Source organism: Vipera ursinii (assembly GCF_947247035.1).
Source record: "Vipera ursinii genome assembly, chromosome: 1".
Lineage (NCBI taxonomy): Eukaryota > Metazoa > Chordata > Lepidosauria > Squamata > Viperidae > Vipera > Vipera ursinii.
Genome location: NC_139512.1, coordinates 16236515 through 16249008, shown reverse-complemented (window position 1 = coordinate 16249008; position 12494 = coordinate 16236515). Strand labels below are relative to the sequence as shown.

The 12494-nt window shown below is 48.3% G+C and overlaps 1 protein-coding gene across 1 annotated transcript in view; it reads left to right on the top strand.

Moving 5' to 3' along the window:
* Window positions 1-12494, top strand: part of FBN3 (fibrillin 3) — a gene marked incomplete at both ends in the record, with an annotated part of 163194 nt that overhangs the window by 99021 nt on the left and 51679 nt on the right. Inside the window, 3 exons of the mRNA XM_083350353.1 lie at window positions 6628-6753; window positions 7912-8034; window positions 9386-9508. Of these exons, the coding sequence (XP_083206479.1) occupies window positions 6628-6753; window positions 7912-8034; window positions 9386-9508 (372 nt within the window). The remainder of the gene's footprint in view (window positions 1-6627; window positions 6754-7911; window positions 8035-9385; window positions 9509-12494) is intronic.

Sequence of the window (12494 nt, the reverse complement as noted above, 5' to 3'; positions counted from 1 at the left end):
GCATTTTCAAAACCAAGTGCCGGCCGGCAATCTTGGGCTCCGCCCACCCCCTGATCACATGTTTTCCGGACATGCCCAGTACGGGCTTTTTAACCCAGAAGGGGGGCCATCTGAAAATCAGAGAAATATACCACCAACGCCCACTAGAGGGGTACCTTTACCATTTTTTTCTATGCCAACCTCCCAGATGCTCCAGGAATGGGATAAAACGTTTCTGCTTGCGTCCCCGTTGCCTCCCAACTTTGAAAAATTGAAAATTGGGGGTGAGAACTATCACAGTTGGAATAGAAATTTGCAGGTATGTCTATTAAAGGATGGGATTCTTGAAATGGCCCTGAACCCACCACCTTTCCCGTGGAGCTCACGAGAAGAGTGGCTTCATAGACAGACTTTTTCCACTCTGATGGCGTCCATCGATGATAATTTGTTCCCTAGCATTCCAGATGGACTCACAGCTTGCGCAGTTTGGCGCTTATTGTACAATTTATTCAACAGCAAGAGCATGGGTTCTCTCACCAGGCTCACAACTGAGTTTTACAACACAAGACTCAGGTTTGGGGCCAGCATGGCAGAACATCTTGGAAAATTAAAATCCCTCAGGGCGCAACTAATGTCCAAAAATTACCGAATACCTGAAGAGAACTTGGTCGCAGTTATCGTGGCTTCCCTGGACAAAAGTTGGAACAATTTTATTATTTCCCTGGAAGGGGGCAGGGATGGACCCATGCCTCTGTCCTATCTCGAGGGCAGACTCATTGACGAAGATAGCAGACGTAGACATACGGGAGAATACAACAGAGTCACCAGCCAGCCAGCCAGCACACGACACCGCAACTCAGAGCAGGTTAATGCTCTACTCAAGTGTTTCACCTGTGGCTCTGAGGGGCACCTCAAGAAGGACTGCCCCCATTTTCAACAAGGCCCCAAGCGTGGTCCCAATCAAGGCAGGGGCAAGGGACAAGGAAGGGGCCGTGGCGGGGCCAAAAGTACTAACAATCTTGTGTCTACCTGTGCCCCCACCACAAGAGCTGATAGCTCCACTGACTTATGGTTACTGGACTCTGGAGCTTCTCACATTACCAATATGAGTCAAGGTTTTAAAAGGGTAAAGAAAATTAACTCATCTGTCAAGGTGGCCAACGGTGATAAAGCTTTAATTATTGGGGAGGGCACGGTTTCTCTACCCGGGCTTGGAAAAGTTGAAGGTGTCTTACATGCGCCCTCTATTGCCAACAACCTATTGAGCATTATCAAGTTATGCGACGATGACGGGGTGGAAGTTTTATTTCGCAAAGGGGGAGGTCATGTCACCCGGGACCAGAGGGTCATTGGAAATATAGCCATCATAGATGATTTGCCATATTTCTCCCCCTTAGAAGAGGCCTCACAGACAACCCCAAGGCTGCTTAATGACTGCAAGGGTGAAGCGGTTGCATCCAAGCCCCCACAGCAAGGCAGTGTGGATAAGAAATCCCAACCTCAGCTGTCACCTGAAGCACCGCTCAAGGCTACCAAAGCCAAGAGGGTGTCAGTCGGGAAGCCACTCCACGATAAGTGTGCCCATATTTTGCACCGAAGATTAGGTCATGCAAGCTTCCCTGTGGTTAAAAAGACGGGAGAGTTTGCTGAGGGAGTCCAGCTCAAAGATTGTGAGGTATTCCTGGACTGTGCAATCTGTAAGAAGTCAAAGAGGAAGGCTGCGCCTATTCCAAAAACATCACTGCGCAAGACCCAATTCCCATATCAACTAGTTCATGTTGATTTGGTCGGGCCTTTCACACCATCCCTAGGGAAAAGTCAGTATTTTCTCACTGCAGTTGATGATTTTTCACGGTACGGGCACGTGTATATCCTCACAGAAAAATCTGGAGCCTTTGACGCCATAAAATCACTCTACAACTTTGTAGAGACCCAGTATAAAACCAAGATTGCACAACTGCAGAGCGACCGCGGGGCTGAGTTCATGTCCCGAAAATTCCAGGACTGGGTAAAGCGTAAGGGCATCCGCCATTTTCTTACCGCGCCTTTCACCCCCGCTCAGAATGGTGTAGCAGAGAAAAGAAATGGAATTCTACAAACTATGATGCGTAGTCTGATTGCAGACGCAGGGGTCGCAGAATCATACTGGGCAGAAGCGGTAAAATACGCCAATTATACCTTAAACCGCACTTGGAGCAGTGTTGTGAACCAGACCCCATATTTCCTAGTTCATGGTAGGAAACCAAATCTGGGACATTTACATGTGTTTGGGTCCTATGCATGGGTTCACATCCCCAAGCAGCTGCGGAAGAAGGGGAGATCTGTCTCCCAGAGACTGAGGTTCTTGGGCTACGCTCCTGGCTCCAAGGCCTACCGTTTCCTGGGAGAAGGGGGCAGGATTGTGACTTCCCAATCTGCCTCCTTCGAAGAGGACTCCAATTGGGCCCAGATACACTCCAATGATCTGAGCCCATATATCAACCGTCCCAACAAGGGCACACCGACTACAACATCACCTGAGACGTCCACATACCCTGCCACCGATGAGAGTGTGGAACAAGATGAAGATGTCATCCCACCTGGTTCAGATGGGGAGGATGAGCCGTCCAGTTCCCCAGCAACGCCTCAGAAACCCGCGGAAGAAAAAGGCGGTGAGTGGCAGAAGGTAAGGAGGTCAAAGCGGTCCAACAAAGGCATCCCGCCAAAGAGAATTGACATTGGGCACATCGCGTCTGTTAACAGCGTTGTGGTCACCCCAAAATCCTTCTCTGACATCCAGGAGCTGCCCATCGAAGAACAGGAGAAATGGCAGCTCGCGATGGAGAAGGAAATGCAGAGCTTAAAACAACTCAAGGTCTTCACCCCCCAGCAACCTCCAAAGGAGAGGAAAGTCATTGGCACAAGGTGGGTTTACAAGGCAAAACCACTTGCCAATGGCCTCTACCTGTATAAGGCCCGTTTGGTAGCTCAGGGATTCGCCCAACGCTATATGGAAGACTATGGCGAGACATACTCTCCAACTGTCCGGGCAGAGAGCGTCAAGACCGCCCTCGTGACTGCAGCTGCTCTGGGGGAGGAAGTCTTCCAATTCGACATCCAGACGGCTTACCTCCACGCCAAATTGGACCGGCAGATCTACGTGAAGGCCCCTCCTGGCTACCAGCAAGAAGGGGAAAATACATGGTTACTCCACAAAGGGTTATATGGTCTCAAGCAGTCAGGGAAACTATGGTATGACTGCCTTAGAAAAAGTTTAGAACGAGTTGGTTTCACTGCATCCCGTGCAGATGAATGTGTTTTCACACGCAACTCAAAGGGTACCACAGAAAGGGTGTTAGTTTATGTGGATGACCTACTATATGTAGGACCCGACAAGGAAGGGTGTGATGAATTTGCCAAGGCCCTGGAAGAAAAGTTCACTTTGAAATCTTTGGGGCGGATTGACAAGTACTTGGGTGTGCATATTTTGGCCACTAAGGGGGGGTTCGCTCTATCTCAAAAAGAAAAGATAGAGGAGTTATTGGCCAAATGCAAAATGGCAGAATCTAATCCCACGCATAGCCCAATGCAAAGCGACTTTTACAACCATACTCACAAGGACGGTCCTGAGTTCACAGATAATACGCTTTACAGATCTGTGATTGGCTCCTTGCTATATATCAGCAATTGGAGCAGGCCTGACATAGCTTTAGCTGTAAATCTATTGTCCAGGCATGTGGAACACCCAAAGGAATTCCACTGGACTGCTGTTAAGAGGGTACTTAGGTACCTCAGGGGCACGACCGATGCCCTCCTTGTGCTGGAACCAGAGAAGGGGGAGACGGCCCAGCTCTCTGCTTACTCAGACGCAGACTGGGCTGGCGACACCAAAAGTAGGCGGAGCACTTCTGGTATCCTCATATTGCTAAATGGCTGCCCAATACATTGGCATGTTAGGCAGCAAAAATTTGTTTCTTGCTCCACGGCCGAGGCTGAATATGCCAGCCTGTCAGACACGGCCAATGATTTGATTTGGTTCAATGAGCTGATAACGAGCATCTGGGCAGCTCCTCCTCTGCCCATCCAAATTCTAGAGGACAACACAGCCGCCATTGCAATCTCGGAGGCTTATGCAGTAGGCTCTAGATCTCGCCACATAGACATACGCTATAAAAATGTCAGACAGCTTGCCAAAGAGGGTTTTATATGTGTAGAGCACTGTAATACAGCTGACCAGATAGCTGATCTGTTCACCAAACCTGTTCCCATTGACCGGCACAACCTTCTGTGTAAGCGTTTGTGTTTGGCCTTCTGAATGTTTTTATGCATGTCTATGACACCTGCTCGCCCCTCACACACATTCACTGGTCCCTGTCATTGGCTGGCAAGAAGGGGAATTTTTACATGTTTTGTGCCAGCCCATGGCAGTTCCCCAAATAGGTCATCAGATGGAGCAAAGAGGCTTCTTTGCTCCCCTGCAGCAGCCCCATTGGCGAGAGAGTTTTATGGCTAGGGAGGGGCCGAGACCCCCCATAAATACCTCTGCCCAGGGGCTGCTTCTTTGTTCTTGTTCTGCTTCTCTTTCCTATCTTCTCTCTTGCATGCATTCTCTTTCATACAAGCATGGATGCTTCCATGCCATATAGCTCTTTTTATATAACCTGTCGATGAATAAAGCTTCATAATGACTGCATCTATGCATTCTGCCTATTTCACTTGGAAGCACCTTAACGTTCCATCGATCTCTTGTGAAAGCTGCTTCACATTCCTAGCCCAGGTTTCTAGTCCTCAGGGCTCTCGGGAAAGGCAAGGAGAAAGCTTTTGCAAAGACCCAGCGCTGTGTGCCGGCTAATAAATTCCAAGAAAATAAAATAAAATAAAGGAAAGCGTTCTTTTGCTGAGTCCGATTGACTGGCACCATCAGTCTGGCCTTGGGGTGTCTCAGCTGGTCTACACACACACACACACACACACACACAGAGCCAAAGAAGCTTCCGTTTCTCTACCTCATCTTGGGGGCATTTGAGAACGACTCCCTATGTTATCTCGAAGGAGATTTGGAACGGATGTGGTTGTTAGAGGCAGACGTGAAAGAGGAAGGGACAAACAGAGGTTCTGGTTGCTTTGGGTGACCCCCCCCCCCGGGTTTGTTTTTTTTAATCCCATTTATATCCCGCCCTTCTCCGAAGACTCAGGGCGGCTTACAATCTAAGAAGCACAAATCAATGTGCTTAGCAATAGCCTTCATTCTATGTATATGCCTGCTTATTGGGGCTTTCAAACACCCCCCAAGTGGCATTATTACAAAGTCAGCTTATTGCCCCCAACAATCTGGGTCCTCATTTTACCTACCTCGGAAGGACGGAAGGCTGAGTCAACCTTGAGCCTGGTGGGACTCGAACCTGCACTAATTGCAGGCAGCTGGTTCTCTGCAGCCCCCCCCCGAGACACCCCTTCACGCCTTTCCTTGGGACTGGGGGGGATGAGGGGGCACAGGGGGGCTGCAGGCGGTCCCAGAGGGAAGGTGCAATAAATCCTTCTGCAAATTTGCCCCTGGGTGGGTTTTTTTGTTTCCCACCCAGGGGATGAGAAAGAGTTGTGCAAAAGGCCAGTGAAATCGTTGCCAGTGTTTAAAGGTGTGTGTGTGTGTGTGTGTGTGTGTGTGAGAGAGAGACAGAGAGAGAGAGAGAGAGAGAGAGAGAGAGAGAGAGAGAGAGAGAGAGAGAGAGAGAGAGAGAGAGAGAGAATATCAAGATCACATGAAGTGTTAATACCACTTTACAAGGCCTTGGTAAGGCCACACTTGGAATACTGCATCCGGTTTTGGTCACCACAATGTAAAAAAGATGTTGAGGCTCTAGAAAGGGTACAGAGAAGAGCAACAAAGATGATCAAGGGACTGGAGGCTAAAACATACAAGGAACGGTTGCTGGAATTGGGTCTGTCTAGTTTAATGAAGAGAAGGACAAGGGGGGACAGGATAGCAGTGCTCCAGTATCTCAGGGGCTGCCCCAAAAAAGAGGGAGTCAAGCTATTCTCCAAAGCACCTGAAGGCAGGACACGAAGCAACAGATGGAAACTGATCGAGGAGAGAAGCAACCTGGAATTAAGGAGAAATTTCCTAACAAGGGAGGACAATTAGTCAGTGGAACAACCTGCCTCCAGAAGTTGTGGGTGCGCCAACACTGGAGGTTTGTAAGAGGACATTGGCCAACTGTTTGTCTGAAATGGTATAGGGCAGGGGACTTCAAACATGGCCCTTTTATGACTTGCGGACTTCAACTTCCAGAATTCCTCAGCCAGAGTGCCTGGGTGAGGAATTCTGGGAGTTGAAGTCCACTAGTCATAAAAAAGCCAAGTTTGAAGACCCCTGGTATAGGGTTTCCTACTTGAGCAGGGTTGGACTAGAAGACCTCCAAGGTCCCTTCCAACTCTGTTATTTCACTATTTGGATGAAAAAAGGCGTAAAAGGCCAGCAAAATTGATGCCAGTGTTTGTGTGTGAGTGTGTGTGCGCACAGGCGTGTTTGTGAGTGTTTTGTGAGTGTGTTCCCAGCCCACCTGGATCAAACTGGGATGCTCAGTCTGTCTCTAAGTTCAGCCTCCTCCCAAGCCGACAGTCATGGCCACTGCAGAAGAGGTGTCTAAACAAAGCCTTGTCCTCCCCCAGATGTGAACGAGTGTGACCTGAACCCCAACATCTGCCTGCATGGCGAATGTGAGAACACCAAGGGATCCTTCATCTGCCACTGCCAGCTGGGCTACTTTGTCAAGAAGGGAACTACAGGATGCACAGGTAGGGGGGCCGTTCAGTCTAGGAGAACAGCAGGCAGAGTTGGTGGGGGCGGTGTGAAGCAAGTCATGAGCCTAGAATCGTTAGGTTGTCATAAGTGGTCCAGGTCCAAAGCCCCTTGCATTTCATTGATCCTTATCTGGTGTCAATTGAGTATTGAAGCTTAATGGGCTAGATCAGGGGCTCTCCAAACTTGTCAACTTTTAAGACTTGTGGACTTCCAGACTTTAAAACTCTTGACTTGATTGACTTTTAAGATTCGTGGGCTTCAACTCCCAGCATAGTTGGCTGAGGAATTCTGGGAATTGAAGTCCACAGGTCTTCAAAGTTGCCCAGATTTGGAGACAAACCCCCCCCCGACTAGATTCTTCTACATAATGTCAGGCCTGTCGAGTCATTCTCGGGACGCTGCCATTTTTGTTGGGAGGGGGGAGACTTTACTCTTTTGGGAGGGGGGAAGTTGTGGGCTCTGGGATTGTGTGCTTTGTTCTCTCAACCTTTGATGTACCTCTTTGGGTGTGTAAAAGGGAGGGAGGCATGTGCCTGGCGCCATCTGCCTTACCTCTGCACCGCTGGGAAGAGGATGCAATGCTGGGAACAGCGCCTCATCGCTCTTTCACCTTCCAGTTCCCATAACAACTTCACCCCTGTGGATTGGCTGGGCGTGGGTTGGGCTGGGGTTCGAAGAGAGGGGTTTAATGTAACATTTTGCATGGGAAATATTCAGATCTTGCCTTGCCTTTCTGCTTTCATTGCCTCTCAAGAAAAGTTCCTTTTGAAACAATGCCGGTTTCAAGAGTTCTGCTTTCTTGGGAGGATTAGCTGAGGCAGGACCTTACCCACAGTCTTGAGCAATAAATCCTTTTTGAAGGGTCACTTAACGTGTAGTCCTGACTCTTTGTGCTTGGCATTCATTGTGCCAGCTCTCTCGTTATCTATGTTCAGTATACTGGGAGCTACGAAAGTCAGCAAATCCTTATAAATGAAGGAAAATTGAAAGAATTTGCTGGTGGGAAATCAAAAGACAGGAACTGAGAAACGGAGCTGGCTCTCCTTTCACCCTCAGGCTTCCAGAGGTGGGCAGCCAGAAGCCCGCCCTTGCAACTGGGAAACGAAATGCAAAGCTTTCCACGTGCTCACTTTTTCCTCCTGTTCCCCCAGACATTGACGAGTGTGAAATTGGGGCTCACAACTGTGACATGCACGCTTCATGCATCAACATCCCGGGGAGCTTCAGGTGTAAATGCCGGCTGGGCTGGCTCGGCGACGGGTTCAAGTGCAACGGTGAGTGGCCAGGGCCAGGGAAGGGTGCCGGCCGTCTGGCCTGGCTTGAGGGGGGACAATTTCTCACCAGCCTCGTCGCATAGTGCAGGGTAGAAGAGTCTCTGAGCCCATACGGGACGCCCTTGACTTAAGCTGGATTCACTTAACAACTGGGTTGCTAACTTAACAACTGCAGGGATTTGCTTCACAAATGTGGTGAGGAAGGTTGTAAAATGGGGCAAAACTTACTTTTTCCTTCTGACCCACAGAAACATCCTCAAATTCCCCCAAACAAGTTACTTGGACCTAATCCACATGTCAAAGGATAAGGTCTGCAAACACAAAGAGAATTAATTAAATTAGGTCACCCCGAGGAACTGCATGCTCACAAGAATAAACATACCTACACATACAAAGAGAGAGAGTCTTGCTTAGCAACAGAGATTTTGGGCTCAATTGCGTAAGTTGACACTACTCGTACGAGAGATTTGCACCCATGGCTGGATAACCACAGCCAGACCCCCTCAAAATGGAAAGACAGGTAGTCCTTAACTTTATAACGGTTTGTTTAGCAACCGTTCAAAGTTGCAAACAGCACTGGGGAGAAAAGTCGCTTACTTCTGGTCCTCACACTTACGACCGTCGCAGCGTTCGTGTGATCGTGGTTTGGGTGCTTTGCAACCTTCAGGGATTTATCACGGTTGCAGCATCCTAGGGTCTTACAAAGTCCCACAACTTTAAAAAGACAAATCTATGGGGAAGTATCAAAACATGCTGAGTCTTATTGTGCTGAGGTAACCCAGGAGTAAATGCAGTACACAGTGGTTTGTAATTAAATGTGGTTTATATTACACTATATCTACAAATATACACTAGAAATAAAACACACACACATGGTGAGAATTCAGCAAACTCCAATACACAGCAGTTACAGCAGTCAAATGGATGAGAGAGAAAAAGACTCCAGCAAAAAAAACAAACCCTTCCCTTTTACACTCAGCCTCTTAAAGACACAGGCACGGACCCTGCTGAGTCATTCCTAGTGTTGCGTCATCCTATCATTGCATCGTCCACATTACATTACATCTTTACATCAGCTGTTTAGCTGTTAAATTATTATCCTGACAGGAAGCCAGCAGGGAAAGTCACAAATTGTGGCCCTGTAATGTCTCATTTAACAACCACAGCGGTTCGCTTAATGACCGTGGCGGGGGAAAAAAAGTTCTAAAATCATGTGCAGTCGTGTGATGCCTCGCTTAAATAGAGACAGCGCTTCACCACAAATTTGCTGGCCCAGTGTCAGAGAGTTCCACAGGCGGTGGGCCTACGCAGGTGAGACTTTCCCTTTCATCTCCTCCTTCCTCCTTTCCAGATCTAGACGAGTGTGCCACCGAGGCGCACAGCTGCAACCTCAACGCCAACTGTCTGAACACGCCGGGCTCCTTCCGCTGCGCGTGCCAGGAAGGCTTCGGCGGTGATGGCTACTCCTGTTCGGGTGAGTGAGAAATATTCGGTTCTTTATTTATTTATACAATTTATCGGCTGCCCATCTTACCATTGGGTATCTCTGGGCAGCTGACCGTTACATAAAAACTAAAACATAAAAAGTTAAAGTCAGACCTTACAAACCAAAGACACACTGTGTGTGTGTGTGTGTGTGTGTGTGTGTGTGTGTGTGTGTGTGTGTGGAGATGGGATCTGTTATTATTCAATCACCCACCTCTATTGTCCCAAAGGTGCTTTTCATCCACGAGGCAACCGGAACTTCCTTGTTTTTCCTTTGAAGACGTTTCGCTTCTCATCCCAGAAGCTTCTTCAGCTCTGACTGGATGGCGAGGAAGGGAAGGATTTATGTTCCTTGCAGTCATCTACTCATTAGTACTCTCTCTGAGAGTCGTTGAGGCCACTTGGACCCTGAGGACCCAGACAAACCTCCAATTCCACACTTTTGAGAGCACAGATAAACCTCCAAGTGGCCTCAGTGACTCTCAGAGAGAGTACTAATGACCATTTTATATTTATATAAATATAAATATAAAAAAATAAATAAATCCTTCCATTCCCCACCATCCGGTCGGAGCCGAAGAAGCTTCTTGGAGGAGAAGCAAAACGTCTTCAAGGAAAAACAAGAAAGTCCAGTTACCTCTTGAAAGAGCACCTTTGCGATGGGTGTTGAATTTCAATTAGGCAGCTGGTCGAGAAAGGCTGGGAGACCCCCTTCAGAGAGGCCAAGGGGTCCTTGGCGCTTTTAAAAACTTCTGCAAAGTTCCTAATCAATGTCTACATTAGTGGGAAACTAGTTAAATGAATTCTCCGAGGCGGGAAAAGAAAGCACAAAATATTGTGGGCAGAAAATGCTTTTCTACACAGTGTTCTGTACCAGCCTACTACCAGCCCTGCAGAAAAGGCAGGGACAACCCCTTTACAAAAAGGCAAGAGGCTGGAACTAAGCCTGCCAAATTTATTGACACAAAACAGAGCAAACAGAGCAAAACAGAAACACGAACCATGAAACAGGAGCTATTCAAACGGTTGCCTTCAGCAAACCAGCCCTCCCACACATTCCCCTTTTAAACAGTTCAAGGCGTGGCTTCTCTCTGACTCCTTCCGAGGTGCCCCATTGCCTTCCTCTGTTTACTCCTGATTGACTGCCTCCTGTGTCAGGCGTCCTTGAACAGGGCCAGCTGTGGGTCATCTTCATCCACGCTGTCAGGCTCACACAGCTGGGTCTGCGTCGTAACCAGATGGGAGGGGCCCAGCTGAGGGCTCTACGAAGCCTCAGGGCTGTCCTCTGCAGGCTCTCCAACACCCCCTCCTCCTCCTCTGAATCGTCCGACCCAACTGCCGAACCCACAGGCTGACCCCGAAACACAACACACAGGCCTCGCACCGTCTTCTGAATCAAGAGACAGTCAGGAAGAGAATTGAGGCCCCACCTCACAGATAACTCGGGATTCAAATGTGCAATTCCCACCTTCACGATTTAGCAACGTAACCCCCTTCTTCTTTGAGCAAGTGGGATTAATGATACTTGTGAGAAGTTTTATATCCAAATATATTTTGTTCTTCACGCTGTTTCCATCATCCCTTAAAATATTAACAGGATCCACAGTAGTCTGAGAATCTCCACTAGGTAATTGACAGTCAAGCTGAAACGAAGTTAATCAACTAAAATCAGCAAACTTCCTCAAACCCCTAAATAAGCTACCCAGGCCCAATCCACATATCAAAAGATATGGTCTGCAAACGCAGAGTTAATTAAGTTAGGTCTCCCAGAGGGACTGCATGTTCACAAGAATAAAGTTTGTCGCTGTACCCCATTTCTCTGCAGCGGTCCCTAAAGGCAAACTCTGTGCTTTTAGGAATAAATATTTCTTCTTTCCTCACAGATGCCTGGATCCCATTTTTTATTATTATTCTTGCGTAGCCCCAGCTTGAGTGGCAACCCCAAATTATTCTTCTGACAGAACTTTCCTGGCTCTGAGCCAGCCTGCTGCATCCTCCTTTTTTGCCCCCAGAAGGCCTAGTTCTCCCCCCCTCCCCAAATCCTCCTAGGCATTAAAAATGGTGCACAATACAATTCAGTTATTCAACTACGCGGAAAAAAAATAAAAAGTTGGGTGAGCAGCAAGGGTATTGCTGGGGCATTGAAGGGGGAAGCAGGGTGCACTTTTGTAAGCTTGTTGAGCTTGGAAACGGCCATTTCTTTGTGGCAGCCATGTTGTCAGTGTGCCCACGACGTCCCTTCAGAGTCCCCATGGCATCTGCCTGACTAGGAAGGTTGCAACCCTCTGATTGAATCGCTCCAGCTAACCGGCATTTTGCAGGTGATACCGAAGGAGCTCGACAGGGTATTTCCTGTGTGGTTGTTAACCGAGAGGAAGGCCTTGTCAAGACGGATTCGCCCTTTTCACCCAAATTTTCTGCCTCCCTGGTAGCTTGACAGAAAAACAGTAGAGATTGTGGAATGGAATGCAGAGGTGCGTGGGATGGTATCTAGGCCAAGGGTCCCCAACCTGTGGGCCTCAGCCCATTACTGGGCCATGGCCTGCTGGCCACCGGGCCACAGAACAGGCTGGCCAGTACATGCACTCACCCCCACTCATGCGAGTGCCACCGCTACACAAACAGGGTGCCACATGGCAAAAACCGGGCACTACTAGCACACGTGTCAAGTTTCCGACGTATGGGCTTTTCAGGTAACTCTGAGGCATGGTTTACCTTAAAAGTCCTTTATTAGCCTAATGCACCGGCAAATGCTTGCTCGAAGGAAGCTGGAATCTGAAATCTCCGCCCCCTTGCACAATATATTAAAACACAATTCTCCACCTTTCTAATTTTGTCATTAATCACATTCTCCAATAAATTGAAAGAATCAGTTTCCCTTCCGTTAGAAAAACCCGCCAAGTTCTTATCTTCTTTAATTTCAGATGGCCTTGAAGGTACAATCCTCCTCTTCCCCCCTCCCAGCCTTAACTCAA